Consider the following 24,406-nt stretch of genomic DNA (forward strand, 5'->3'; position numbering starts at 1 on the left):
ATTAGACAAGATGACGTTGCATTGCGGCGGGCTCTGGTAGTTACACGAAGGGTTTGCTCACATTCGAAATATCCTCAAGTCAATAACACTAGGAACGTCGTAAATGCACGGCCAATTCTGAGGTTTACTTATTGAAGAACATCCATCGACTAAAGAAACAACCTCATTGTAATAGAACATTGTAGCTCAACAATTTGCCTACTCATCACGGTTAGTTATCCAGGAAATTCTACCCATCCAGTTCTTGTCACCTACGTTTTTGATAAAGCTCATTTGAGAAAAGTTCCTCGAAAGCTCTGCCTTCTGGGCAGTGCTGGATGTTTGAGGAATATCACGTACCATTGGCACATCATCTGGAGCAGGCATATTTTGCCGGCTCGGAGCTGCCTGACAAACCTGCGGTGGCGACGACGGAGCAGACACTGGCGGATATCCATCTCCCCTGTACAAAGCGTCAGGCAACATAGAAACCATAGTATCTGGCGCATTGAATTCATCTTGTCTTCTCGTTCTGCTATTGGATCGAGAAGACCCAACATGCGCCTTACGCTGACTAGGTTGCTTATTGATGTTAAGCGGTTTGACCTGCATTGCAGTCAGTTACGGACTCCCCTGAAACTCAAGCCAAATGAAAACAACTCACCGTCAAGGCCATTCTAGTTGCCGAGTCAGGGGATGCTAGCAATGAAGCATCATTCTGTGCAAATGGTCTGTGATGGTCTTGAGCAGGTTCCCAATGCCTTCCGCTCTGCAAGGCCTCTCCGGGAGGAGGCGAACTGCGACTCCGTCTCAAATTGTCAGAACCCTGTCGGCGACTCACTCTTCCTCTCGGCGGCGAGCCAGGGCTCTCTGAGACTTCCTGCACGGTCGACCGGACCCTCGGAGGCTGGCTTGATGAGCGAGGAGGATGGTACATCGTAATCGGGGTGTTCTGGACACTAGAGTTGTAACCGCTCGTGAGAGGTGGGTATCGGTTTGAACGGCCGGGAGACGGTTGGCGGTTGCGAGATCTGTGTTGGGACGGGGGCATATCCCTCGGTCCGTCAGGCATGGGTCTTGATTGATGGCGTCGTACACCGTCTTGATGGGCTTGTTGTTGGTTCTGCTGCTGAGCTTGTGGTTGGAAGGCCTTGTATTGACGCATAGGTTCTGGTTGTACTGGATATGAATAAGGTTGTTGTTGTTGTGGAAGGGGCTGGTGTTGGCCAAGAGGTTGTGGTTGTGTTGGAATTCCCTGAGAATAGAGCGGTTGGAAACTCTGAGGATGAATGGGTTGCTGCACTGGTTGCTCTTGAAAAGACTGCGACTGGCGCAATAACCGCTCATCCCGCTGTCTAATCTGTTCTTCCTGATGATTCCGCTGCGCCTGTCCCGGCAGCGGCGTCGGCGGCTTCGTCTGCTTCTCCAACTGACACATCCTCTTCTCCATATCCTCGCCCCAGCCGGGCGGCTTCGGTGCCACGTCCCGCCCCGACCGGCCCTTCAGGAACGTGCCGCGGCAGTAGCAGACCATGAGGCCCAGCAGCCAGAGGCCCATGAAGACGCTCGCGACGCCCACGAGCCCGAGGTTCACCGCGCGGGGCATGATCTTGGGCGGGCTGTTGACGCTGTAGCTGAGGGTGACGATCATGAAAATGAGGAGCCAGAGGATCATGGCGCCGGGGAGGAAGAAGAGGGTGCTGTCGGAGATGAACTTGTCTGGGTCTTCGTATGCCATCTTGGCGGGTGGAGGTGGACTTGGGTGATGCGAGGGGGTTTTCGAGAGGATAGAGAGACCGTAAGGTTGGGATGTCGAGCTGTTATCTGGATGATCTGCCGGGCTTTGGAAGATATAGAATGGATATCTGCCATCATGGAACTCTTAAGCACAGAACAAGCGAAGGAACAGGAACAGCGGATATCTTCTAGTAGGCAAAAGACTTTTCTTGAATCTATCTCAAAGTTGCCCCCTCCCGTGGTATTGTACAGAGTGTCTCGTCGCTCATGAAAGTAAGTGTAAAACCGCGTATGTATATACAAAAGAAGTGAACCCCCGTCTCACACATCCCCTCTGCTGGCATTACTCAGGACGCCGGTACGGTTCGAAGTGAGACCGTGGCCGCCCGGGACTGCGAGGACTGCGAGGGTTCCACATGCTGAAAGAAACCGGCGTAGCAGGCAGCTCAACCGGCTGGTCAGCGCCTATTGACTCTGGGCTGTAGTGCTTGAACGTGTACTGCTTCGTAGGCGGACGCTGCTGTACGGCGTACGCCGGCGGTGGAGAGTTGTATCGCGGCAGTGCGACGTCCTGGTCTGAGTTGTTCTGGCCGAGTTGCTGCCATGGGCGGGGGAACTTGGCGGAGCCGACCTTTTCGGAGATGGAACGCCGTTTGAGCCAGAGCAGGCAAGTCAAACCTGCCACCGAGGCGACTGCTGCAACAGTGGTGCCCGCTATCACACCCCCCGATGTGGTCTTTTCCGAATTAGCGGCCGCTGGGGTTTCTGTCTCTGGCGGAGCTGTCGTAGACGGTGTAGGAATCTGCTGGACTCCGGTGACGGACAGGGTTCTCGACGCCGGAAGCCTCTCGGCAACGGTGGTTGCTGTCTCAGTTGCCTCTGCTGCGGAGGTCTTTGCAAGACTGGAACCGGATGTCGTGGAGACCAGATTGCTCTTTGTTCTCGTCACAATGGTGTTCGTGCTGATGGTGCTTCTGGTCTCTTCATCCTCATCCAACACGCAGGCAGATCCGCCACGGCATTTGTAGCCAAACGGACAACACTGCTTCCCACACTTCGGTAAAGATTCGCCGAGTTTCGTGGTGTGTATCACGCTGCCCGGATTTTCAACCACGTCTTGCTTGGTGATGTCGCAGGTTATGGTGGTGATTGCGTTGCACGATGCGCCTTTGGGACAGCAAAGGGCAGTGGTGCTGGACGCTAAGACCATGCATGTCGTATCGCTGGAACAACAGAAGTAGTCGGGGGTTCCATTACCGCAGGCAACATGCCCATCGACGGGGCAGCTGGCGTTGGGCCGTGATGAGGCTCTCTGTGTAAGAGAGAGGGTATCGTGGGGTTGGGATAAGGGTGTTAACTCAAGGCCAGAGGTAAAGTGATTATGGCAGACTAGCCATGCAAAGACATAGACTTTGCGCCAAAGTAGGGGTGAAAACATTATGTAGTAATTTGGAGATGAAATAGAATCAAAAAGACTCAAAAACAAAGGTCCAATGTAGACCTTCGACAGCACAGCTCGAAGAGAAACCGCCACTCGGCGGAATCATGTCCAGAGAAGGGACATGATGGTGTATGTATGAACATCTTGTTCCTTGCAAATGAGAACACCAAAAAGAGAGCTGTTGGTACCAGATGGACAAATCCAGCCAACCGCAACGCAGACTCTGCCGCGATGTTGGGTTTGATGTTCTCTGCGTCGTCTCTGCCCTCTCGTCGCCAGCACGGCCAATGAGAAGAGCCCCCTACGCGCGATGCAAACAACGAGCACCAACAAGCAGCAACTCTCAACGTGCAGGAGACGAGACTAAAAAACGGTGGGCAGGCATCTGAACCAGAGTGCCGGAACCGCTTGAGTCATGTGAGTGGACGAAGATGCGAAGGAGAGCAGAGTGCCTTGCACTCCTTCTCGTTTTTGGCCTGTTTGCTCTAAGAGATCCTGGTCTTGGGAGATGCCGGGTTAGAGATTCCGGCGCTTGAGGGCGGCAGGGGGGGTTTGGGAGATCCCATCCCCTCTCTGCCACGTCCCCAAAATTCGGGTGGCTGTCGTCGCCGAAGGAGTTCCAACAGTCCCAAGGAGTCGGACACGGCGGCTATTTCTGCCACGCGATGGGGGAGTAACATGAATCCCGCTTGAACGGTTTTTCAGGCCCCAATTGGTCTCGGAAGCGGTCTGGAGACGATCAGACACGATGCGGGCGGAGCGAGGCGCACTCTCCTCTCCGGTTGACGACGTGGCGAGCTGTAGGGGAAAAGAGCTCGGGGCGCTTGCCAAGTGGGCCGCTGTAAAGTTGGAACTTGGTGGTGGACAGGGCCCATGTTGAAGATGCTTGATGAAAGAAACAGACAAAGCAAGTCCACGTTGTAAGACGATTCGTGTGGTTTCCAGTTTCGTAGGTTGTACTATGGGCCAAAGGAACACTACAATGAAGCGGGCAGCCAAGAAGATGTAGGACCCACAGCACATGCGTACGCCTAGGACAACTCTCGAATTTAGCGCACCTCAACTCTCTGGGCAGAGAACACCTCCGCTGGGGGGCAACCTTCCCCGCCATGCCCCGAAAACCTCCCGCCTAGCAATCAGCCGATGTCAGTGCAAAACCGAAGCATTTCAGCTCTCTTCACTCTGCCTATGCCATATCTCGACGGATAAGTGGGGGCATCATGTGCCTGAGGTGGAGGATGCCCCTCCAAACACACATGAGCCTCCCCCAGGAAAAGACTACCTAAGTAAAGTAGACATCCCTCCCTCCACCCGATGCCGACTCAGATCCGTCGCATTTCTCAAACAAATACAAACGTCGACTTTCAATATCCCGGCCCCTACCTCATCCCCCGCCGCCTCCGAACTTGCTCCAACTCTGCCCATAATCACATCCACTTCGGCGCGATCAGAGTTCTACCTGGCAGCAACCCTTCCACCGACCCCCCACGATAACAATGTCGTTCAGACAAATCGGCTTACGAGCCGGAAGGTATGGGATTTCCCAATCGCCAGCAACGGCGAAAAAACAAATGCCATTCTCTATTCTGCATTTCTCTCTTCAATTGGCGTTGCGAATGACACGTGAAAGTCGAAAGTGGTCTCACATTGAAGCTTGTTCGTAGTAGTCTCGCGTGTCCTGCGTTGAGCGCCGCACCGCGCCTCCGTGTGAACGCCGCCTCAAGACAGCTTTCCGCAACCACCGCTGCGCGGCGTGTTAGTTACGAGAACAAGATTGTCGGGGTCAAGACCACCAAGCCCGGCATCGAGTTCGAAGTTGGGCGCAACAGCCGAGCACGCCGGACGACACTGTAAGTTGGCTTTCTCGCCGTCCCGCCCCCAGCGCCGACAGCTCGATGAAGCAGCAATGCACCAGTCTGAGATTCACCGCTGACTGCGTGACTTTTCCGATGCAGCCCGCACTTTTGGTTGAGGTATGTTGGTTCTCGGCCCGTCAGAGTTGCGGCCCGTTGATGAAGTATAAAGGGACAACTGCCGATGCAGCCAATGCGTGAACCAGGACACCATGCAGAGAAACTTCGATACCTTCGCTGTACGTCACTTATCTCTCTCTCTCTCTCACTCACTCAACTTAAAATCATCCCAACTGAACCTTGAGATGGCAGATCAATGAGGACATTCAACCTTTGAAAATCGAGCATGACAATAAGGGACTGAAAATCAAGTGTACGTCTCCATCATTCTCCAGTGAACTCACCAAGATGACGCTGAGACGCCAAGGGGGGCAGGGAACCAAGATAACCACGAGAGCTTTTACACCTGGGATTTTCTGAACCATTACCTATACCGTAACAGCCGTCCACTGGAGAACATCAAGTAAGCGTCGTCCTCGCCTTCAAGAGAAGAATCGTCCTGCTGACGGTCCAGGTTTAAATACGGGATCCAACAAAATCACCAAGACCCTCCCACAATCCAATACAACGAGCTTTTCCCAGAGAAAGACTCCGGTGTCGCCAAGTTGACAAACACGATTGTAAGCCATTCCTTTGACTTTGTGTAGGAAGCCAGTAGCTGAAGTGGAACAACCACGATAGCGTGAGCGTGGCTTCGCCTTCGTCGACGGCGTCCCTTTCGACACGCCCAGCGCCACGAAGGAAGTCCTGGAGAGAATCGCCTTCATCCGCGAGACGCACTACGGCGGCTTCTACGACTTCATCCCCGACATGGCCATGGCCGACACGGCCTACACCAACATTGCCCTGCCGGCGCACACCGACACCACCTACTTCACCGACCCCGCCGGCCTGCAAGCCTTCCACATGCTCTCCCACGAGGCCCCGCCAGGCAGCGAGCCCTCCGCCGACGGCGAACTAGGCGGCAAGTCGCTCCTCGTGGACGGCTTCCACGCCGCAAACGTCCTCAAGCAGGAGGACAAGGAAGCCTTCAACATCCTCACCATGTTGCGCCTGCCCTGGCACGCCAGCGGCAACGAGGGCATCACCATCTCGCCCGACAGACTGTACCCCGTGCTCGAGCTCCATCCCCTCACGGGGAAGGTGCACCGTGTGCGGTGGAACAACGACGACCGCGGCGTCGTGCCCTTTACGAAGGATATCGCCCCGGAAGAGTGGTACGCGGCAGCCCGCAAGTGGAACGAGATTCTCAAGCGGCCCGACATGGAGTTTTGGACGCAGCTCACGCCGGGCAGAGTGTTGAGTAAGTGTGGTCCCCGCAGGTGGAAAAGGCTCTAGCTGTGACCGTGCTTTGCTGACTTTTGTGTGTTTCCTTTAGTCTTTGACAACTGGCGCGTGATGCATGGACGGAGTGCCTTTGAAGGAAGAAGACGCATCTGTGGTGGTTACAGTAAGTTTTACACTTCGAGTGATCAGAATGAAAATTGTTCCTCTGACTTGCGCCAGTCTGCCGAGACGATTTCATTTCACGCTGGAGAAACACAAACTTCCCTCGCCAACAAATCTTGGACAGGGTTGTCGGATAAGCAAACGCATACTGAGCATTGCATGGCGAGTGACAGTTGCATCAGGGAAAGAGTGCATATAAAGGCGAAAGCATTTAGCATGAGAGACGCACAAACATAGTTCAGAGGCATTGATATGAGCCCTTCACGAAGATGGCGGGCCAGGCGGGCTGGACCTTGAAAAACAGAACTTAGAAGCGCGCCAGTCGAGTTGAAGCGGGGATCGTTTTAGCCCCGATGGCCCCGCGATTCAGGCCCCTCCGTCCCAGCATCTGCCCGCGGTAGAATCAACTTTAGCATGTTGGAAACCGCCAAATCTGGAGCAATGTGACCCGAATACCCCCGAACCCCGGGCCCCCATGGCACCAATGCACCCCCACACCACCCCCCGGCGGCGCCCGAGGTTGTTGAAGACACATGCGACATGCAGAAGCAGCCGTCGCCCTAATTAGTGCCGTGCCGTCTTCAGGGTCAATGACGGCGGCCATGATGCCAATGACACGACCTGGAAACCGCCTTTGCTACCCCTCCATCCGTTCATCCTGGCGGTGCGGCGGCACAGCTACCCCTTCTCGAAGCTCCACCGCGTCACCTCGCTCAAGATTGTTCCGTCGGCCCAAATCGCATGAACCAGGGGCGCTCATTGCCGCGGCGCGCCGACCATACTGGTATTAGTACTAGCTTGCTCCTCCCCTCGCAATCTTCGTACTTCGTGACCCTCTCGTGGAATCCTCAAAGACCCTCAGATTGCGGTGAAGCTTCTCCCTAGAACCCTGTCAAACCAAGTCAGACAGAAAGAACTCAAGGCCCTCTTGCGGCATATTCTTCTTGCCGCTCCTCAATAAAATGTTCGGTTCCGTCCTCCGCGCCGCCGTCTCACGGCCTCGAGTCCTCTGTGTCCCTCGTGCAACAACGGCCAGCAGATTCGCAAGATTTCAGCCCTTCTCCACGACAATTGTAAATATGGCCGACATGAAAGACGGCGCGTTCAAGAACAACGCCACAGAGCCGCCGGCCGGCAACCGTGTGCTGCCGTTGTTCTCACTCAAGGGCAAGACGGCCATCGTCTCCGGCGCGGGCGCTGGCATTGGTCTGAACATTGCCCACGCCTATGCCGAGGCTGGCGCAAACGTTGCCATTTGGTACAACAGCAACAAGAAAGCATTGGAACGAGCAGCCGAGATCGAGAAGGAGTACGGCGTCAAATGTTTGTGTTGCGGTTGGCGGCATGGCTGGAGCTGAGTTGCTGACCTCTCCTACAGGCAGAGCGTACCAGGTGAACGTCACATCCCACGAATCGATTCAAGAGTCCGTCCAGCAGATCGTCTCTGAGTTCAACGGCCGTTTGGATATTTTCGTCGCCAACTCAGGCATTGCCTGGGAGGAGGGCCCTTTGATTGACGGGCCCATGGATAAGGGCGATAAGGTCATGGCCGTCAACGTCAATGGCACAACTTACTGCGCCCAGGTTGCCGGCACTCATTTCCGCCGACAGAAGAAGGAGGGCACGACGCTCGACGGCAAACCTCTCGAGGGCTTCACGTATGGCAGCTTCATTGCGACTGCCAGCATGAGTGCCCACATTGTGAACGTGCCACAGGCGCAGGCGGTGTACAACGCCTCCAAGGCGGCCGTGATCCACCTTTGTGAGTATTCCTGTGAGTCTTGGGTGGTGCGAAATTAATGAGTTGGAAAGGCAAGAGTTTGGCTGTTGAATGGGTCGACTTTGCCCGTGTCAACACAGTCTCTCCTGGTTACATCAAGACCGAGATCACCGACTTCGTCCCGGAAGAGTCAAAGAAGCAGTGGAGAAATAAGACACCTATGGGGTAAGTTGATGGCACACGAAAGAGTGCTTGTGACGTGACTGACAATTGGCAGACGTGAAGGAGAGCCCAGGGAGCTTAAGGGCGCCTATTTGTACCTTGCTTCGGACGCTGCCTCGTACACAACTGGCTGCGACATCACCGTCGACGGAGGCTACTGCTTGCCATGAAGCAGATGTCGATGATAAGTTTTTGGCTGCGAAAGTGGCTCACAAGCTGCACGAAGTCGGAGGAGAACAGCGACCGCGTCGGGCAATTGAGCGATATGCATAAAGCCGAAAGAACTTGAGGTTCAGATCGCGACCAATCTTGCAAGTCGGTCATGGCCCGTTGAACAACGGCGACTGAATCCGAGTCTGTGCAGTGGGTGGAGAATAAAGCCTAGAATACCCATGTATTAGACGGTTGGAGAGCCGGAACAGAAGTTAGAAACTAGAGGCTTTAAATGAGATTAAGAATTGATGCCAATTGGCGTAGATGCGAGATCGATCGTGTCGCGTGATATATGCCGTGTTCCCTGGTTGCGTTAATGGTGGGAGGAAGTTGCAAAGACAATTGAAGCGAAAGGGAAACCACCCAATCCGAAGCATGGGATTTCTGGTGCTCCTGATTATTACAGCACACCAAAGAAAGATACGACGGGAGCAGGATTGGAGGCTGGAGCCAAGTGGAAAAAGTAAGGTAAGGTCGAGTAGCGCCAGTGATGAGGGGGAGGGGAAGGTCGAGGGACCTCTCTCAAGGATACGTACCTGGTACTTCCTCGTACCTAAGGTGCTTGGCGCTGCTCTTGTGGCCATGTGGGGGTGGAAGAGGCAACTGGACGCCTTTGACAGGCTGCACCAGCATGCGGCTGCCTCTCAGACGACACTCGACCAGAGGAAACAGGAAGAGGGGACCAGCAGGAGGAAGGACACTGCACAGTGAGCGTCTGAATCGAGGCTCGGGTATTCCTTCGTAGCAGCAAGAGTAAGGTGGTGTTCCCGGTACTTGCATACACGCGTGAAGAAAGTGGGACCCCAAGTCCCTTCTACCTGCCCTGCCCACCCCGCCGTCCGCGGACACGTCTTCGGTCGGCCTGCCACCTGCCATTTCATCTGAGGTGTGCGTTCCAGCTCCCCTCCCGCGCGCGGGCAGCAGCTTACCTTAGCAACTGCACCCCTAGAGAACCGGTGGATTCGCCATTCTAAATGGTATCAGTGGCTGACTTTACCTCCCGCAGCTCACCAAAGGTACCAAGGACTGCGAAACTGGAGCACCAAATTGGCGACCTGCTGCTGCACACCTCACTGCAAACCTGCCGAACGCTGGACACTGGACTGGTCCTTGCCGAGTGCAGCACTGCGTATCCCATCTTGTCCCATCCCCTTCACCCATCTCCCCCTTCTCAGCCCTATCTTTCCTCACCTCAATTTTTACCCCTCGCCTCACCACGCCTCGCATTGCTTCGAAGCCTGGTCTCGCCCGTCTCGTGCCCAACGTCTTGTCGCCACCCAGCTCGCCTCTTTGTAGGCCCATCGCGACTTGATCAGGAGCTGGTGCTATCCTTACCGTCCTTCACCGCTCACTTGCTCTGCATCATCGATACCCGACCGATTCCCTCGACCAGCACTTGACTTCTCTCCCCCTTACCTCGCCTCAACCCACCAGCCAGCAATCATGGACCCCGAAGGCAGCGCGCCTGGTCCCGACGACCGTCGCAACCAGCAGGTCGACAATGCCATTCGCGCCATTCGCGAGAAGAAGCCCCTCCCCGAGATCGACTTCACTATCCACACCATGGAAGATGGCACCCAAGTCAACACCATGGAGCGAGTTTGCAAAGGTACGCCGCTGCTGCTGTCGACGACATCACTCCTCCCCCGCCTCAGACTGCGTCACGATGCCCCTCGCTCTATTGCAATCAAGCCCCGCCCGACGATCAATCCCGCGCTAACCCCCGATTCCTCTCCTAGATGTCCAAGCTCCTGCCATGTTCACCCCCTCCGACGAGCAGTTCTTCGAGGACGAAACCCACACGAAGCCCAACATCAACTTCCTGAAGCAGCACTTCTATCGCGAGGGTCGCTTGACCGAGGAGCAGGCCCTATGGATCCTCAGAACCGCCACCGAGCTGCTCCGCGCCGAGCCCAACCTGCTCGAGATGGATGCGCCCATCACTGTTTGCGGTGACGTTCACGGCCAGTACTACGATCTGATGAAGCTATTCGAGGTCGGTGGCGACCCTGCCGAGACGCGATACCTCTTCCTCGGTGACTACGTCGACAGAGGTTACTTCAGTATCGAGTGTGTCCTGTACCTCTGGTGCTTGAAGATCCACTATCCCAAGACCCTGTGGCTGCTCCGTGGTAACCACGAGTGTCGCCACTTGACGGACTACTTCACCTTCAAGCTGGAGTGCAAGCACAAGTACTCTGAGTCTATTTACGAGGCCTGCATGGAGTCCTTCTGCTGCCTGCCCCTTGCGGCTGTCATGAACAAGCAATTCTTGTGTATCCACGGTGGCCTGAGTCCTGAGTTGCACACTCTGGATGACCTGCGTAGCGTTAGTTGATCTTGTTCCAGACCTGCCATCAAACACGCACTAACAAGACGGTTCAGATCGATCGATTCCGTGAGCCGCCCACTCAGGGTCTCATGTGCGATATCTTGTGGGCCGACCCTCTTGAGGACTTTGGACAAGAAAAGACCAGCGACTACTTCCTGCATAACCATGTCCGCGGTTGCTCCTACTTCTTCTCGTACCCGGCCGCATGCAATTTCCTCGAGAAGAACAACTTGCTGTCCGTCATTCGAGCCCACGAGGCGCAAGATGCAGGCTATCGAATGTATCGGAAGACGCGTACCACGGGCTTCCCCAGTGTCATGACCATCTTTTCGGCGCCCAACTACCTCGATGTTTACAACAATAAGGCTGCTGTTCTGAAGTACGAAAACAATGTCATGAACATCCGGCAATTCAACTGCACGCCCCACCCGTACTGGCTACCAAACTTCATGGATGTCTTCACATGGTCGCTGCCGTTCGTCGGTGAGAAGATCACCGACATGCTTATCGCGATCCTTAGCACTTGTTCAGAGGAGGAGCTCAAGGAGGACGCTACTCCTTCGTCCACATCGCCCGGTCCCATGTCGCCCCCTCTCTCCGGAACGCAGGATCCCGAGTCCATCGAGTACAAGCGCCGCGCAATCAAGAACAAGATCTTGGCGATCGGCCGTCTCTCGCGTGTGTTCCAGGTGTTGCGTGAGGAGTCCGAGAGGGTTACGGAGCTTAAGACCGTCTCCGGTGGCAGACTTCCTGCTGGAACGCTCATGCTTGGTGCTGAGGGTATCAAGAACGCCATCAACACATTCGAAGACGCCCGCAAGGTTGATTTGCAGAACGAGAGGCTTCCTCCCAGCCATGACGAGGTTGTGAAGCAGCAAGATGAGGATAGGAAGCAGGCGCTCGAGAAGGCTGCCGAAGATGCTGCCAACGATAAGAAGCTGCAACAATTGTCTAGGAGACTGAGCACGTGAGTCAATTCGCTCAATCAGGAGAAATTTCCATGCTGACAGAATGTTTAGTGATCGCAAGAGTCATAAGGGATGAAGCGAGAGCCCTGGGGGTTAGAACTTGTTTATGATAGAGGGCACTCGGCAGTTCAAAGCAAAATTAGGGCGTCGGGCTCGGCAATGCCTTTCATCATTTACTTCAGCTAGGAATGCTGATACACGAATACATCTCGAGAGCATCTTCAAGTATGAAGCTTGCGGGGTATCAGTCAGCTACCGTCGTCGTTTGGCCATAGGTGTTTCAAGCCTGAGATAGAATCGACAAGGCGGCTGCGAATCTCAGGAGGGCCGCATACAAACGATTCTTAATCGAAAAGGTCCTCTCCTGCAACGTGTTTGATATAGTAGGCTGGCTAGGACAGTCAATATCATTATGCATTGGATTTCCTATTACACGTGCCATTTGCCCCAACCATCTTGAAAAGGATATGAACACTGACGAGAGCTGCCATCACTAGAAAATGGCGAGAACATTCGGTGGGCTACAAATTAATATTAGCAACAAGAGTCTGAGGATATGGTGGAGACTCACCTGGCAACACCTCCCGGCACATGGCAGGGCTCGCTGGACACGAAAAAGCTCCATCTCTTCTCCTGCTTGCACTTCTCAGCCAAAGCTTCAAGGTCAAACAGCTCACCGATCGGCATGCCCCAGCCGCCAAGAAGGATCTCGTGCATCCAGTACTGCGGGTCCTTGCGTGGCCAACACTCAAAGGCCGGCTGGTCTCCCGCGACGGCGGAGAAGTTCTCCCAGATCCAGCGCAGGGCCTCTTCCGACTGACCCACGCCACTGAAGGTTTGGGGTTCGGCAGCGCGGTAGACCTGAAGGTCTGAGGCGGACTTTGAGGCGTGAGATGCCATGAAGCCTAATCATGTGAGTCTGCTGCCCGCGTGAGTCGTTGGGTAGGAGAGATTACCTGTGCGTACGATGAGGATATCGCCGAATCTGACCTCCGTTCCTTGAGCTTCCAGGCAGGCCTTGAGCTCGGAGGCTGGGATGGAGTCGTGGGCGAAGGGGTCGTATGTGATGTTTTGAGAGAGGCGCCAGGAGTGGTAGTCTACCAGCACGCCACGGCCTACAATGCCGTGCTTTTGCCAGGCTTCATATCACTCAGCTCCGACTGTTCGATATCATTGCACGGGTCAACTCACCTTGAATGCCGTTGACAGTCGACAATTTCCCGTTCTCGTCAATGGCATGGACCTGCTCCATGGTCACGTCGTTGTAGAAGCGCTTCTCTTCCTGATAGCCACAGTGGCGGAGGCCGTCCCACTGAGATGAGGATTGCGAGTTGAAGGTCCAGATGTCATCGTTGGCGAGGAAAGGGGCTTTGACCTGGAGTTCGAGGTGAAAGGAGCGGCGGGCGAAGAAGGGTTCGGGCTGGGCTGTGAGAGACCAGTTCAAGGAGACGCTTGGGAGTGTTTGTCAGTGTCTCGAGGAATCAGGTACGTGAGAGGCTTGTGTGGTTTACCGGGCTCCTGTCTTGATTTCGCTCTTGGCTGCTGCCGCGACGCGCTCATCGGTGAGTCTGTTCAGGGTCCCGAGTTCGTCGTCACGGCCGTAGAGACCCCAGGCGGAGTATCTGGGGTCGTCCTTGCCGAAGGGGAGGGACTCGAAGGGCGGGATGCCGTTCTTGTTTAAGGTCACGTTCGTAGGGGCCATGTTGGAGATCAATTGTTGGCCGAGCTGTTGAATGCGCTTCATCACCTTTCTCAAATTACTACAAGGCAGACTTGGGTAAAATAATCAGTTGTTGTTGTTGTTTAGGATGTCGGAGAATCAATTTCAGATGATGTCAATCGCCCGAGCACCTTCACTTATTTATCAGCAACCTCGGAACTCCGCACTTCTTGACCGTTGACATGCAAGCTGCCCGCACTTTTTTCACTGCCACATCACTATTTCCCGAATCGGCTTTACGAGCGGGGTGGCTGCGTAAGGGTTTCCGGTCCAATGCCGCGCCCAACGACTTTCAATGAATGAACGACTACGATGGTCTACTCTGAAGGTGGAGTTTCCACCACCCATATGAGCAGTGGACGTGCAGTTACGACCGCACCTGTTTGGGTTGAGCTCTGTTGTGCATTCGTTATCAGATGATTTGGGAGTTCTTGATTCCCATTTTGCGCATATCAAAAACGAGGGGGAGGAGACCTCAAGAATATAGTCACGACAGGCGGTCCGAGATATCGCAATGAGACCACCTAATTTTCCCGTGTCTGCGCGACTATATTTCCTGTGTTCTTAACTACCCCTGCCTCATCAAAAACGATAGTTGCGACGACGACGGTGAGGTAGAGTATAGGCATAGGAAAAGTAGTCGCTCTACCACAGGAAAAATAGACGGGCTCCTCGCAATTAGCGAAATTGGGTCCCTCAACCTCAGTGGGCTCTCATGGCATGAGACGGCTTATGCCATCTTCCTCAACATCAAAGTCTCAAGAACGAAATGGGAAGGACTTAGATCAGATGATGTCTGGGAATGTAATGTATTTTCGTTGGCTTCATCTAGAGGCATCCACCTCATGGCCAATGTCATGTCTCATCAACCCTCACACCAATCACAACACCTTTTGAACCAGCTCGACAGTGTCGAAAAACGCCTCCCGCTCTGTGTCGACCTTGTTGAGACCCAATCCGAGAACCAGTGTCCTTCGATCCTCCGGATCGCGCGTCGAGATGAGACTGGCAATTTGTGCGGCGTACAGCTGGCCGAGAGTCTCGCGCTCGTCACCGCCTCCTCCCAGAAGAGTTTTGGGCGTGAGATGGACGGAGGGTAGTAGGCCACGGCTTGCTGATGGGAGGCTCAGGTCGACCATGCCGCCCGATGAAGCCTGCAGTGGTACTTGGATCTGGGGGGACAGGTTAGCATTCCAGCTTTCTTTGTGGGCGGACAATTCATTTTTACCCATTGGGATAGTTTGCCCTCTTGCGAGATTGTTATCATGATCTTGTCGGAAAAGGCCATGGACGAGACTTCCGTTGGGACACCATTGACCGTGCCATTTTCCTGTTTGCTGCGGGCGGGGAAGGGCTCTTCCCTGATGCCTTGAGGGTCCATATTGGTGAGGACGGGTGAAGTGGAATCTTTCTTCTCGACAGGATGAAGTTTATAGACGATTTCAAGTTTGTGGCCTGCAGGAGAAAATGACTTCTCAATTCGGCGAATGTGTTGTACTAGGGAGCTCCGGCGCCGTCATCAGCGGGCAGCGCCTTCAGTGACGCCGGCCCCACTACAGCGGCCGGGACAGGGGTGCTGATCGCCCCCAGACGCGCGCTAATCCGTGTTTGGGGTCATTGACAGGCGGTCAGAGCGGCAGAACTCCTTCTTCCCAAAAATTTCCAGACCTTTTGGTCGCGAATCTTATCGGCGTCAAGTATACTGAAAGACGAGGTAGCTGGCTTTCGTCATTTTTCCGGTCATTTGATACCCTTTGAATGATGGCTCTCTACTGAAACAAGCCGAGTAATTTTCCTGCTTGTTTTGTCACAAATTTGCTTCCTTTGGGGCACCCTATAGAAGTCGACAGCATTCATCCGGATTTTGAGACCGCGAAATCTCACTTGAGATTTTCTGAGCCAGGTCCATCGTCAAGAATTTTTAAATCGATCGACCGACGCAACAGCCGCAACGTCCAGCTTCTCTTATTGCAACAACCGTTCATCATAGAAGATGGCCGGAAAATTTGTCCGCAGAGAGCGGAAGCACAAAAAGCTTGCACGCCAAAAAGCTGACGACAATGCCGTCCTTCCGGACGCAAACGCTGATGAGATCCTCCCGGAAGACCAGAAGCGCCTGCTGGAGAAGAGGGCCCAGATCAAGGCCGACCTGTTGAAAGATGGCCCCAAGGTCAGCGGCAAGAAGGCGAAGCGCTTGGAGAAGTACATCACCACCAAGATGCGCAAAGATGAGAACCGCGAGATCCTGGCCAAGTTGGCGCAGCAAAAAGTCGACACCAGCCTGTTTACGAGTACCAAGTCTTTGGGCCAGGGCAAGGAGACAAAGAGGCAAGCTTTGACCCGGGCGCTGAGGGAGAAGAATGCGGGTCTGGAGGTGGATGAGCAGGCGGAGGAGATGCTGTATGAGGAGAGGGGAGAGACGCCGGAGGCGGAGAGCGATGAGAGCGAGGAAGAGACTCCGAAAGCGATTGAGGCATCGAAGAAGGCGTCTGCGCCAAAGACAGTACCTGCAACAAAATCGAAGCCAGTAGCAGAGACAGCCAACTCGGAACCTGCGCCGGTTGCTAAAACGGAGACGCAACCTCAACCGCAGCCGCAAATTCCTGCCAGCGTAGGATCTGGTCTGAAGCGCCCGCTGGATGTTGGCGATGACGGTCGCCCGGTTCTGAAGAAGCGTCAGAAGAGAGGCGGTGTCGTATCCAAGTTCTCAATCGTCGAGACCGAAAAAGCGGATGACGCAGAGGAGGAATGGGGTGGCTTCAGCTCAGAGGGAGAAGATGGAGACGGCAAAGACAGTGGCGAGAGTTCTGGAGATCAGTCCTCAGAAGAGGAATCCGACGAGGAGGAGGAGGAATCGAGCGAGGGATCCGACGATTCAGACGAGGAAATGGACGAGGACAGCGATTCGGGTAGCAAGAGGCAATCTGCTTTCAAGGCATGGGCGCACGCTCAGAGAAATCAGGCTTTGGGTTACCAGCCAGTCGCGCCATCAACTACAGCACTCGACATACCCAAGCCCGAAAACTTCACGCCAAGACCTGTGGAACAAGAGTCGCTACCCCAGGAGCTCCAGCCGACGACGAACCTCGCCCGGAAGGCTTACGCCGTTGCGGTAACGAGAACTCCCGAGATCCAGGAGGTGCGCATGAAGCTCCCGGTTGTGGCGGAAGAGCAAAGGATCATGGAAATGATCCACAATAACGATATTGTCGTTGTGTGCGGTTCTACTGGTTCCGGTAAGACAACGCAGGTGCCTCAGTTTTTGTACGAAGCGGGCTATGGCTCGCCCAACTCCGACACGCCGGGCATGATTGGCGTGACGCAGCCTCGTCGAGTCGCTGCGGTGAGCATGTCCAAACGTGTGGCTCAGGAGCTGGGTGATCACCAAGACAGGGTCGCGTATCAGATCCGCTTCGAGGGCACAACATCGAGCAAAACGGCCGTCAAGTTCATGACCGATGGTGTGTTGCTGCGAGAGATGGCGCAGGATTTCTCCCTGAAGAAGTACTCGGCCATCATTATCGACGAAGCCCACGAGCGAAGCGTCAACACGGATATCCTGATTGGTATGCTCAGCCGTATCAACAACATCCGCAAGGGCGATGACAAGGTCGATCCCAATATCAAGCCGCTCAAAATCATCATCATGTCCGCGACGCTGAGAGTTGAAGACATGACGAACAACGCGACACTATTCCCGACGCCGCCCCCTGTTGTTGAGGTGGAGGGCCGTCAGCACCCTGTCACGATACACTTTACCCGTCGCACGCAGTCTGACTACGTTGACGAGGCCTACAAGAAGATCTTGCGAGGTCACAAGAAGCTGCCACCAGGTGGCTTCCTCGTCTTCCTCACCGGCCAGAACGAGATTATGCATTTGAGCAAGAAACTGCGGGCTGCGTTCGGCGGTTTTACCGGGGCGAGCGCACCCAAGGTTCAGATCTCTGCTACCGAAGCCCCTATGGAAGTGGAAGACATCGACTTTGGCGAGGTTGAGGACGGAGACTTTGGCGAAATCGATGATGAGGTCGACGACGATGGAATGGAAGACGAGGACGACAAGGAGTTTGAGATCGAAGGAGAGGAAGGAGAAACAGGCCCCCTCAAGATGCAGGTTTTGCCCCTCTACTCCCTTCTGCCGACCAGAGAACAAATGAGAGTCTTCGAGGAGCCCCCAGAAAACACCCGTCAAATCATTCTCGCGACTAACGTCGCTGAGACTAGTTTGACAATCCCTGGAATCCGCTACGTCTTCGACTGCGGCCGTGCCAAGGAGCGTCAATACGACCGCCTCAGCGGCGTCCAGACCTACGAGATTGGCTGGATCAGCAAGGCCAGCGCAAGCCAGCGAGCCGGTCGTGCCGGCCGTACCGGCCCCGGCCACTGCTACAGGCTCTACTCCTCGGCCGTCTACGAGCGCGACCTCCCCGAGTTCACAGACCCCGAAATCCTCCGCATGCCCGTTGACGGCGTCGTCCTCCAGCTCAAGTCCATGAACCTCTCCAACGTCGTCAACTTCCCCTTTCCAACGCCACCGGACCGCATGGGTCTGCGCAAGGCTGAGAAGCTCCTCACATATCTATCTGCCATCACGCCAGAGGGCCAGGTCACGCGCATCGGATCGACCATGTCCATCTTCCCGCTCTCCCCGCGCTTCGCGCGCATCCTCCTCGTCGGCCACCAGCACGACTGCCTCCCCTACACGATCATGATGGTGGCCGCTCTGTCCGCGGCAGAGATCTTCGTCCCGGAACACCAGGCCATCCCCGCGCTCGCGGCAAAGGGCGACGACGAGTTCCGCACCAACGCAGACATGCTCGCCGAGGACCGCCAGGCCCAGATTCGCCGCGCCTTCAACGCCGCCCACAAGAAGTTCTGCTACCTCGACGACCGCGCCGACGCCATCAAGCTGCTGCAGGTCATCGGCGAGTACGCCCACGAGCCGACGGAGCAGTGGTGCGAGAGCCATTTTGTGCGGCACAAGGTCATGAAGGAAATCACGCAGCTGCGCGGCCAGATCACGGAGCTCCTGCGCGCCAACATCCCGGCGTTCAAGAACCTCAAGTACCAGGACAAGCTGGACGCGCCGTCGGACAAGCAGGTCGCGTACCTGAAGCAGATGGTGGCCGCGGGCTTCATCGACCAGGTCGCTCTCCGCGCCGACAAGTCTCCGGTGCCCCCCGAGATGGGCCGCAAGCCGCGCCGGGCGATCGACGTGCCGTACATTCCCCTCTCGCCGCTCGGCGTGGGCCACGACGCGGAGAAGTTCGTCTATCTCCACCCGTCGTCGCCGATGTCACACCTCAGCCCCGCGGAGTGTCCCGAGTGGGTGGTGTACTCGCACCTGCAGCGCGCGACGCAAGGCGACCCGGGGAAGACGCCCAAGACGAGGATGCACACGCTCACGGACGTTACGGGAGGGCAGCTGGCGAGCCTGGCCAAGGGCACGCCGCTCGTGAGCTACGGCAAGCCGGTGAAGGAGATCAGCTCGACGGCGAGCACGAGGGAGGTGTGGGTTGTGCCGTATCTCCGCGCCGAAGGTGTGGGTGGGCAGGGGTGGCCTTTGCCGATGAAGAAGGTTACGCAGCGCAAGGTTGCTGGGAAGGGGTGGGTTGTTGAATAAGGTGTTGGGGAACTTTGGGGTAAACAAAAAAGTAATTACTGGTGAATTTGGTTTTTGAGCTTGAGAATAGACGGAGGGTTCCGTACTCACGGCGTTCAACTGCAGATCCCGTCGTTTGTGCAAGACATTGAACTTGGAAGAAGTCGTCATCAACTAGCTATGACAACCGGCCGCCCTTCCGTGCTTGTTCCAGAAAACGAGGTTCTCCGCGGGAGTCATGACTTGTTTCAACCGGAAATGTCCCCAAACGGCGTCGATGTACATCAAACCCGGATACGACGAGTTGTGCGATCCGCGAGCACGTTATCCGTGCGAACCCGTTTCTATGCACATAACTCTGCACACGTGGTTGGCACAGAGAGCAGGGACATCAGCCCAGACTTTTTGGAATTACTGAGGCCGGCCTGCCCTTTTTGGGTGTAGGGCTACGTGTTCCCTCGCTCGGTAGTCTGCCCCATGGATGGGGGAAGTCGAAGTGAACTTCGGACGAAGGAGGAACTCCCCAAACGGGCTGTGGCAGCAAGGGAAGGCCGTGCCGGCCCGAGCGAAGAATTCGCGAGCTTTTCTAGATTGAGTTGAATTGAGTTCCACAGAAGATTACGAGAGGTTCGGCGGGAAGGTGCGCCCAGGTGTATGTGTGTGTGGTGTGTACGTGTGCTGACGCTGACTCTGCGGTTTACTTTTTTGAGTCGACCTTGCCCGTGACTTTTGGGCTGGAGCTGGTTGCCCACGTACATGCCGGCTGGATAATATCTGCATCACAGGACCGTCATTCTATGCAGATCACCCGCGTGTGATATTTGTGGCATGAAACCATTGTTGAACACCTCGACCAGCTCGACAGGAAAGATTCCATGATTGGCAGGGCAAAGATGTCGCTTTTTGAGGGCGTCGCCGTCGTGACGGGAGCCGCGTCCGGTATGTCACCCGTATGACTGCCCCCAGCTCGCATGCATCATGCAGCTCGTCTCAAGTGACGATCCAAAGACAACAAAACATAATGCAGCTCGTTTAGCTTACAATCCTAGGTATCGGACGCCAGGTCGCAGTCTCCTTTGCCCGCGAAGGCTGCAAGCGCATCGCCCTTCTCGATAAAGATGAAGAAGGCCTTTCTGAGACGTCCCGCCGGTGTCGAGAAGCCAACGGCGACACGCGCACGTTTGTCATTGAAATAGACAACCGCAACGAGGATGACGTCTCTGCCGGGATGGAGTATGTGACTGAGGAATGGGGACGGATCGACTACGCTGTGAACTGTGCCGGTGAGTTCTTCCTGCTCTTTTGACGGCGTGATGCATTCAGTGAGAGAGGAAAGGAGGAGAGGCTGAACGTAACCAGGCATGTTCGGACCAAAGGCCCCATCGCATCTTCTCACGACGGCTGAGTTCGACGAGATCACGACCACGAACTACCGTGGGACATGGTTGTGTTCCAAGGCAGAGCTCTCCCAGATGATCAAGCAAGAACCGCTCAAGACTCACGACGGTAGACCGGGGAATAGGGGAGTGATTGTCAATGTTGCCAGCAACCTGAGTCTGGTGAGCCGGCCAGAAACTCGTGAGATCTCAATGCCCACATTCCTTTGACGTTTCTTCTGACAAGGTTTGCAGCCGCGTACAGCGCCTCCAAAGCAGCTATACTAAGTCTCACCAAGAGCGATGCTGTTGATGTGAGTTTCATTACACTCTCCTACAAGGTAAATGGCTAAAAGTGGACAGTATGCAAAGTACAACATCAGAATCAACTGTGTCTGCCCCGGAATTATTGAGTAAGTCCACCAAACTCACAGCGCTCAATGCCGGAATGCTGACGATGATAGCACTCCGATGACAAGTGAGGTCTCTACAGACGACCCGATCATCGCAGTAGCACCCATGAAGCGCAAGGGAACGCCCCAAGAAGTCGCCGATGCAGTTTTGTTTCTGTGCAGCTCCAAGGCAACGTTCATCCACGGCGCCGCGCTTTCGGTAGACGGAGGGTATGTCATTAACTAAGACATTAAGAAAAGAATGCCAAAGACGGCATGGCGGCTTGTGACGTGAAGATATAGCATCAGATGGGAGTCCGGTAGGAAAAGTAGGCATGGCAGCTGAGAAAGGAGCTAGGAGAGATGACAATTCAACGGAATTTCTAAACTTGCGACAGACATCACTGGATGAGAAGGAGTTAGCTGTCCGTTGTCATGTCTGCTCAATCCATTTCATAGGAGGAAGCCCTTATATCTCACCCCTTCCTCGACCGCCAGGTCCAGGACGTCTTTAGGACAGCAGCCAGTCATTTTCCAAGTGTTGGTAGACTTAATCATCAAAATTTTGAACTGTGAATATGTACTTTTGCATCTTTTAATTACGTCTCAACAGTATCCGCCGAAGAACACATCGAATGTGTGCCGTTTTTTTATTATTCACGATGTGTTTCTTACGTTAGCGTGGAAGGCTGGTAGAGTTGAAGTTTTCCCTCCCGTAGAACGTGGATTACAAGCCATTCCCTTCATTGAGGTGAAATTAACGAAGGCAATCCATAATGCTGGTATTCTTCAATCTTTTTAGTTTGTATTTTGACAGCAGCAACTGTTGCTCACCGGATCAGATTGCTAATCAGAGGCGCAACATCGCCCACCACCAATGTGTCCGAAAAGTCTCCATGACCGCTAATGACCATGACTATATCTCCCTCTCCTTCTCGTCCACATCCCAAGCCAGACTCCATAATAAACCAATCTAAACACCAGCAACATGACAATACCAACCCCAAAGATCCTCATCGTAGGCTCAACAGGCCGCACCGGCACCGCAACCATCTCCGCCCTCCTCGCCCGCCCAAGCCCACCCCAGATTCTCGCCCTCACCCGCTCCCCCTCCTCCCCCAAAGCTCAAGCCCTCCACACCTCCCACCCATCCATAACCCTCGTCAAAGGCGACCCAGCATCCCCCGCGCCAATCTTCGCCTCCCACGCAGACATCTCCGCCGTCTACCTCGTCACCGTCCCGCCCGCAGACGAAGCGCAAGCCATCCCTCTAATCGACGCCGCCATCGCCGCCCGCGTCCCGCACATCGTCTTTACGAGCGTCGACCGCGGCGGCGACGAGGCGTCCTGGGAAACCCCGACCGACGTGCCGCACTTCGCGGCCAAGCACCGCGTGGAGCTCCACCTGCGCGACACGGCCGCCGGGACGGGGACGCGGTGGACGGTGCTGCGGCCGTCCGGGTTCATGGACCAGTACCTGCCCGGCGCGGGGGCGATGGGGGCCGTGATGGGCGGGTTGTGGGCCACGATGCCGCGGGACAGGAAGCTGCAGCTCGTTAGCGCGCGGGATATCGGAGTCTTTGCTGCCAGAGCGCTGATGGAGGGGCCTGATGGCTGGGGAGGTAGGGCGATTGCGTTGGCGGGCGATGAGATCAGCTTCGCGAAGGCAGAGGAGACATTTGAGAAGGTTGTGGGCAGGGCGATGCCGCAGACGTGGACGGTTGTCGGGCGTGCTGTGCGCTGGGCTGTCGAAGATGCGGGGAGGAGTATGGACTGGTTTGAGAAGGAGGGTTATAAAGCTGATATTGAGAAGTTAAGGGAACTGGAGCCTGGGTTGCAGACCTGGGAGATGTGGTTGAGAGAAAGTAGTGGGTGGGTGAAGGGAGACTGAGGAGCTGGGAGCCGGGAGCTGCGCCTGAAATCCATGACCGAATAGTCGATTTGTATATATGTTAAAAGCCATCGCGAGCGCAAGAAATAGTCACAATCTGAACCGTTCATATAGCAGCCGGTAACGAGATTTGATCACTCTATAACCAAAAAGGGGTATCATCACACTCAAACGCCTAAACCAATGCCACGTCTGGACCGCCCGCCGCCTATGACGGAGCAGGCGTCGTACCCGGCGTCGCAATCTTGCTCTTCTTCCTCTTGGGCTTCGGCATGCTCGGCGTCTTGGGGCTCTTCTCCCCCTTGCCGTCCTTCTTCGCCTCCTCCGCCAGCTTCGTGTTGATGCCAGGCTTCTGCGGCTTCTGGGCTGCCACCGGCGGCGGCGGCGGCACGATCTTGCTGTTGTCCTTGCGTCCCGTGCTCGCGAAGTGGAAGTCGCCGGGCCTGCCCGTGATGGGGTTCTCGTCAAAGTAGTCCCCGCCGTGGCGCATGTGAATCGCGAAGGATTCCTCTGCGAGCCTGTCCAGCGCGGCGGCCTCGGTTTCCTTCTTGTTGTTCGTAGACTTTGCGGCGGCCCTGTTGGAGGCGTTGCCGCCGTCGGGCATCGGCGTGCTGGCTGCCGCGTCTTCCTTGTTCTTGGAGAGGTTGGTCGTGGGTTGCGTGTAGACGTGGCCCAGGGAGGGCGTCCACTTTCGCACGCTGTCAGCGGCGGGCAAGACTTTGCGCATCGAGTCTGCTATCGTTTCCTGTCCTCCAGTCAGCGTTTGTTCCTTGGCGCGGTGGGAGCTCTCTGCGACTGACGATTTTGGAGCTCAGGATGTCACCCAAGGTGGGCGCCTGGTAGATGTTCTCGTTGCAGACGAAGTAGTACGCCAACGGCTTCGTCTCTATCCTGTTCCTCTCCGGATTCTTCTGCCGCATCTGCTTCACAATAACCCACACGCCCGTGCCCGTGACCATGTCGGCAGGCGCGTGGAGGACGCGGAACTCCAGTCCCGTCATCTTGTCGAGCTCGCCCTCGAAGGCCTCGCGGGTGGACAGGTTTCTGAGAAGGGCCGGGTTGAACATGGCCTGGTTCGTAATGACGGCATTGTTGGACTGGCGGTCGAAGAAGGGCGACTCGGCGAAGTAGAAGAGGACGCTGTTGGAGTGTATGCCCTGCATGCCGGCCGCGATGAAGGGAGAGCTCCATTGGATCTCGTCCAGGGGAGGACCGGCCGCGTTCGACATTTCGAATTGTTGTGGCTGGCGTTGCGCAAGACAGTTCTGAGGTGATGCGGCGTAGGGACGGGAGTGGTGAGGTTGTTGAATGTGGGAACTGGTCCGCGGAGCTGGCAGAGCCGCAGTGTGCACGGAAGACGGGAGCTCTTTTGTATCGTGGGGCCGGAGCTTGTTGGAATTGAACCTGCAGGGAAAGCGGCAGGCACCTTACAGGGGTTATTTTTGCGGGAC

The 24,406-nt window shown here is 55.5% G+C and overlaps 11 protein-coding genes across 11 annotated transcripts; 6 read left to right on the forward strand and 5 right to left on the reverse strand.

Annotated features, from left to right (window-relative positions):
- Window positions 1-186: 186 nt before the first annotated feature.
- CGGC5_v003406 (uncharacterized protein) lies at window positions 187-1,717 on the reverse strand (the record flags this gene model as incomplete). The annotated part of the gene is made up of 8 exons (XM_066151122.1): window positions 187-198; window positions 256-313; window positions 397-442; window positions 549-585; window positions 644-697; window positions 821-1,010; window positions 1,076-1,258; window positions 1,320-1,717. 8 exons carry the CDS (start codon window positions 1,715-1,717, stop codon window positions 187-189), a joined length of 978 nt encoding a protein of 325 aa, XP_066009316.1.
- A 342-nt stretch (window positions 1,718-2,059) lies between these two features.
- Window positions 2,060-2,926, reverse strand: CGGC5_v003407 (uncharacterized protein; the record flags this gene model as incomplete). The annotated part of the gene is made up of 1 exon (XM_032022482.1): window positions 2,060-2,926. One exon carries the CDS (start codon window positions 2,924-2,926, stop codon window positions 2,060-2,062), a length of 867 nt encoding a protein of 288 aa, XP_031880726.1.
- Window positions 2,927-4,653: 1,727 nt separating this feature from the next.
- cbs-1 (Trimethyllysine dioxygenase) lies at window positions 4,654-6,656 on the forward strand (the record flags this gene model as incomplete). Its single annotated transcript, XM_032022481.1, has 10 exons — window positions 4,654-4,688; window positions 4,822-5,007; window positions 5,113-5,130; window positions 5,183-5,249; window positions 5,323-5,383; window positions 5,446-5,533; window positions 5,585-5,690; window positions 5,752-6,373; window positions 6,449-6,520; window positions 6,577-6,656. The coding sequence occupies 10 exons, from the start codon at window positions 4,654-4,656 to the stop codon at window positions 6,654-6,656; spliced, it is 1,335 nt and encodes a 444-aa protein (XP_031880725.1).
- A 942-nt stretch (window positions 6,657-7,598) lies between these two features.
- lxr3-2 (L-xylulose reductase) lies at window positions 7,599-8,631 on the forward strand (the record flags this gene model as incomplete). Its single annotated transcript, XM_032022480.1, has 4 exons — window positions 7,599-7,842; window positions 7,898-8,281; window positions 8,332-8,464; window positions 8,517-8,631. The coding sequence occupies 4 exons, from the start codon at window positions 7,599-7,601 to the stop codon at window positions 8,629-8,631; spliced, it is 876 nt and encodes a 291-aa protein (XP_031880724.1).
- A 1,486-nt stretch (window positions 8,632-10,117) lies between these two features.
- On the forward strand, window positions 10,118-12,050 carry cna-1 (Serine/threonine-protein phosphatase 2B catalytic subunit; the record flags this gene model as incomplete). Its single annotated transcript, XM_032022479.1, has 4 exons — window positions 10,118-10,283; window positions 10,414-11,003; window positions 11,060-11,973; window positions 12,026-12,050. The coding sequence occupies 4 exons, from the start codon at window positions 10,118-10,120 to the stop codon at window positions 12,048-12,050; spliced, it is 1,695 nt and encodes a 564-aa protein (XP_031880723.1).
- A 417-nt stretch (window positions 12,051-12,467) lies between these two features.
- Window positions 12,468-13,676, reverse strand: CGGC5_v003411 (uncharacterized protein; the record flags this gene model as incomplete). Its single annotated transcript, XM_032022478.1, has 5 exons — window positions 12,468-12,495; window positions 12,546-12,879; window positions 12,931-13,113; window positions 13,166-13,425; window positions 13,486-13,676. The coding sequence occupies 5 exons, from the start codon at window positions 13,674-13,676 to the stop codon at window positions 12,468-12,470; spliced, it is 996 nt and encodes a 331-aa protein (XP_031880730.1).
- Window positions 13,677-14,575: 899 nt separating this feature from the next.
- CGGC5_v003412 (uncharacterized protein) lies at window positions 14,576-15,075 on the reverse strand (the record flags this gene model as incomplete). The annotated part of the gene is made up of 2 exons (XM_032022477.1): window positions 14,576-14,866; window positions 14,923-15,075. The coding sequence occupies 2 exons, from the start codon at window positions 15,073-15,075 to the stop codon at window positions 14,576-14,578; spliced, it is 444 nt and encodes a 147-aa protein (XP_031880729.1).
- A 612-nt stretch (window positions 15,076-15,687) lies between these two features.
- Window positions 15,688-19,317, forward strand: CGGC5_v003413 (putative ATP-dependent RNA helicase; the record flags this gene model as incomplete). Its single annotated transcript, XM_032022476.1, has 1 exon — window positions 15,688-19,317. The coding sequence occupies one exon, from the start codon at window positions 15,688-15,690 to the stop codon at window positions 19,315-19,317; it is 3,630 nt and encodes a 1,209-aa protein (XP_031880728.1).
- An 872-nt stretch (window positions 19,318-20,189) lies between these two features.
- Window positions 20,190-21,311, forward strand: xecD-0 (2-(R)-hydroxypropyl-CoM dehydrogenase; the record flags this gene model as incomplete). Its single annotated transcript, XM_032022475.1, has 6 exons — window positions 20,190-20,235; window positions 20,346-20,579; window positions 20,656-20,874; window positions 20,928-20,986; window positions 21,036-21,085; window positions 21,137-21,311. The coding sequence occupies 6 exons, from the start codon at window positions 20,190-20,192 to the stop codon at window positions 21,309-21,311; spliced, it is 783 nt and encodes a 260-aa protein (XP_031880727.1).
- A 741-nt stretch (window positions 21,312-22,052) lies between these two features.
- Window positions 22,053-22,955, forward strand: CGGC5_v003415 (uncharacterized protein; the record flags this gene model as incomplete). The annotated part of the gene is made up of 1 exon (XM_032022472.1): window positions 22,053-22,955. One exon carries the CDS (start codon window positions 22,053-22,055, stop codon window positions 22,953-22,955), a length of 903 nt encoding a protein of 300 aa, XP_031880734.1.
- Window positions 22,956-23,163: 208 nt separating this feature from the next.
- med-6 (Mediator of RNA polymerase II transcription subunit 6) lies at window positions 23,164-24,184 on the reverse strand (the record flags this gene model as incomplete). Its single annotated transcript, XM_032022471.1, has 2 exons — window positions 23,164-23,700; window positions 23,756-24,184. 2 exons carry the CDS (start codon window positions 24,182-24,184, stop codon window positions 23,164-23,166), a joined length of 966 nt encoding a protein of 321 aa, XP_031880733.1.
- Between the last annotated feature and the right edge of the window lie 222 nt (window positions 24,185-24,406).

The sequence above is a fragment of the Colletotrichum fructicola genome (assembly GCF_000319635.2).
Source record: "Colletotrichum fructicola Nara gc5 chromosome Unknown KSG_Nara_v1_contig02, whole genome shotgun sequence".
Lineage (NCBI taxonomy): Eukaryota > Fungi > Ascomycota > Sordariomycetes > Glomerellales > Glomerellaceae > Colletotrichum > Colletotrichum fructicola.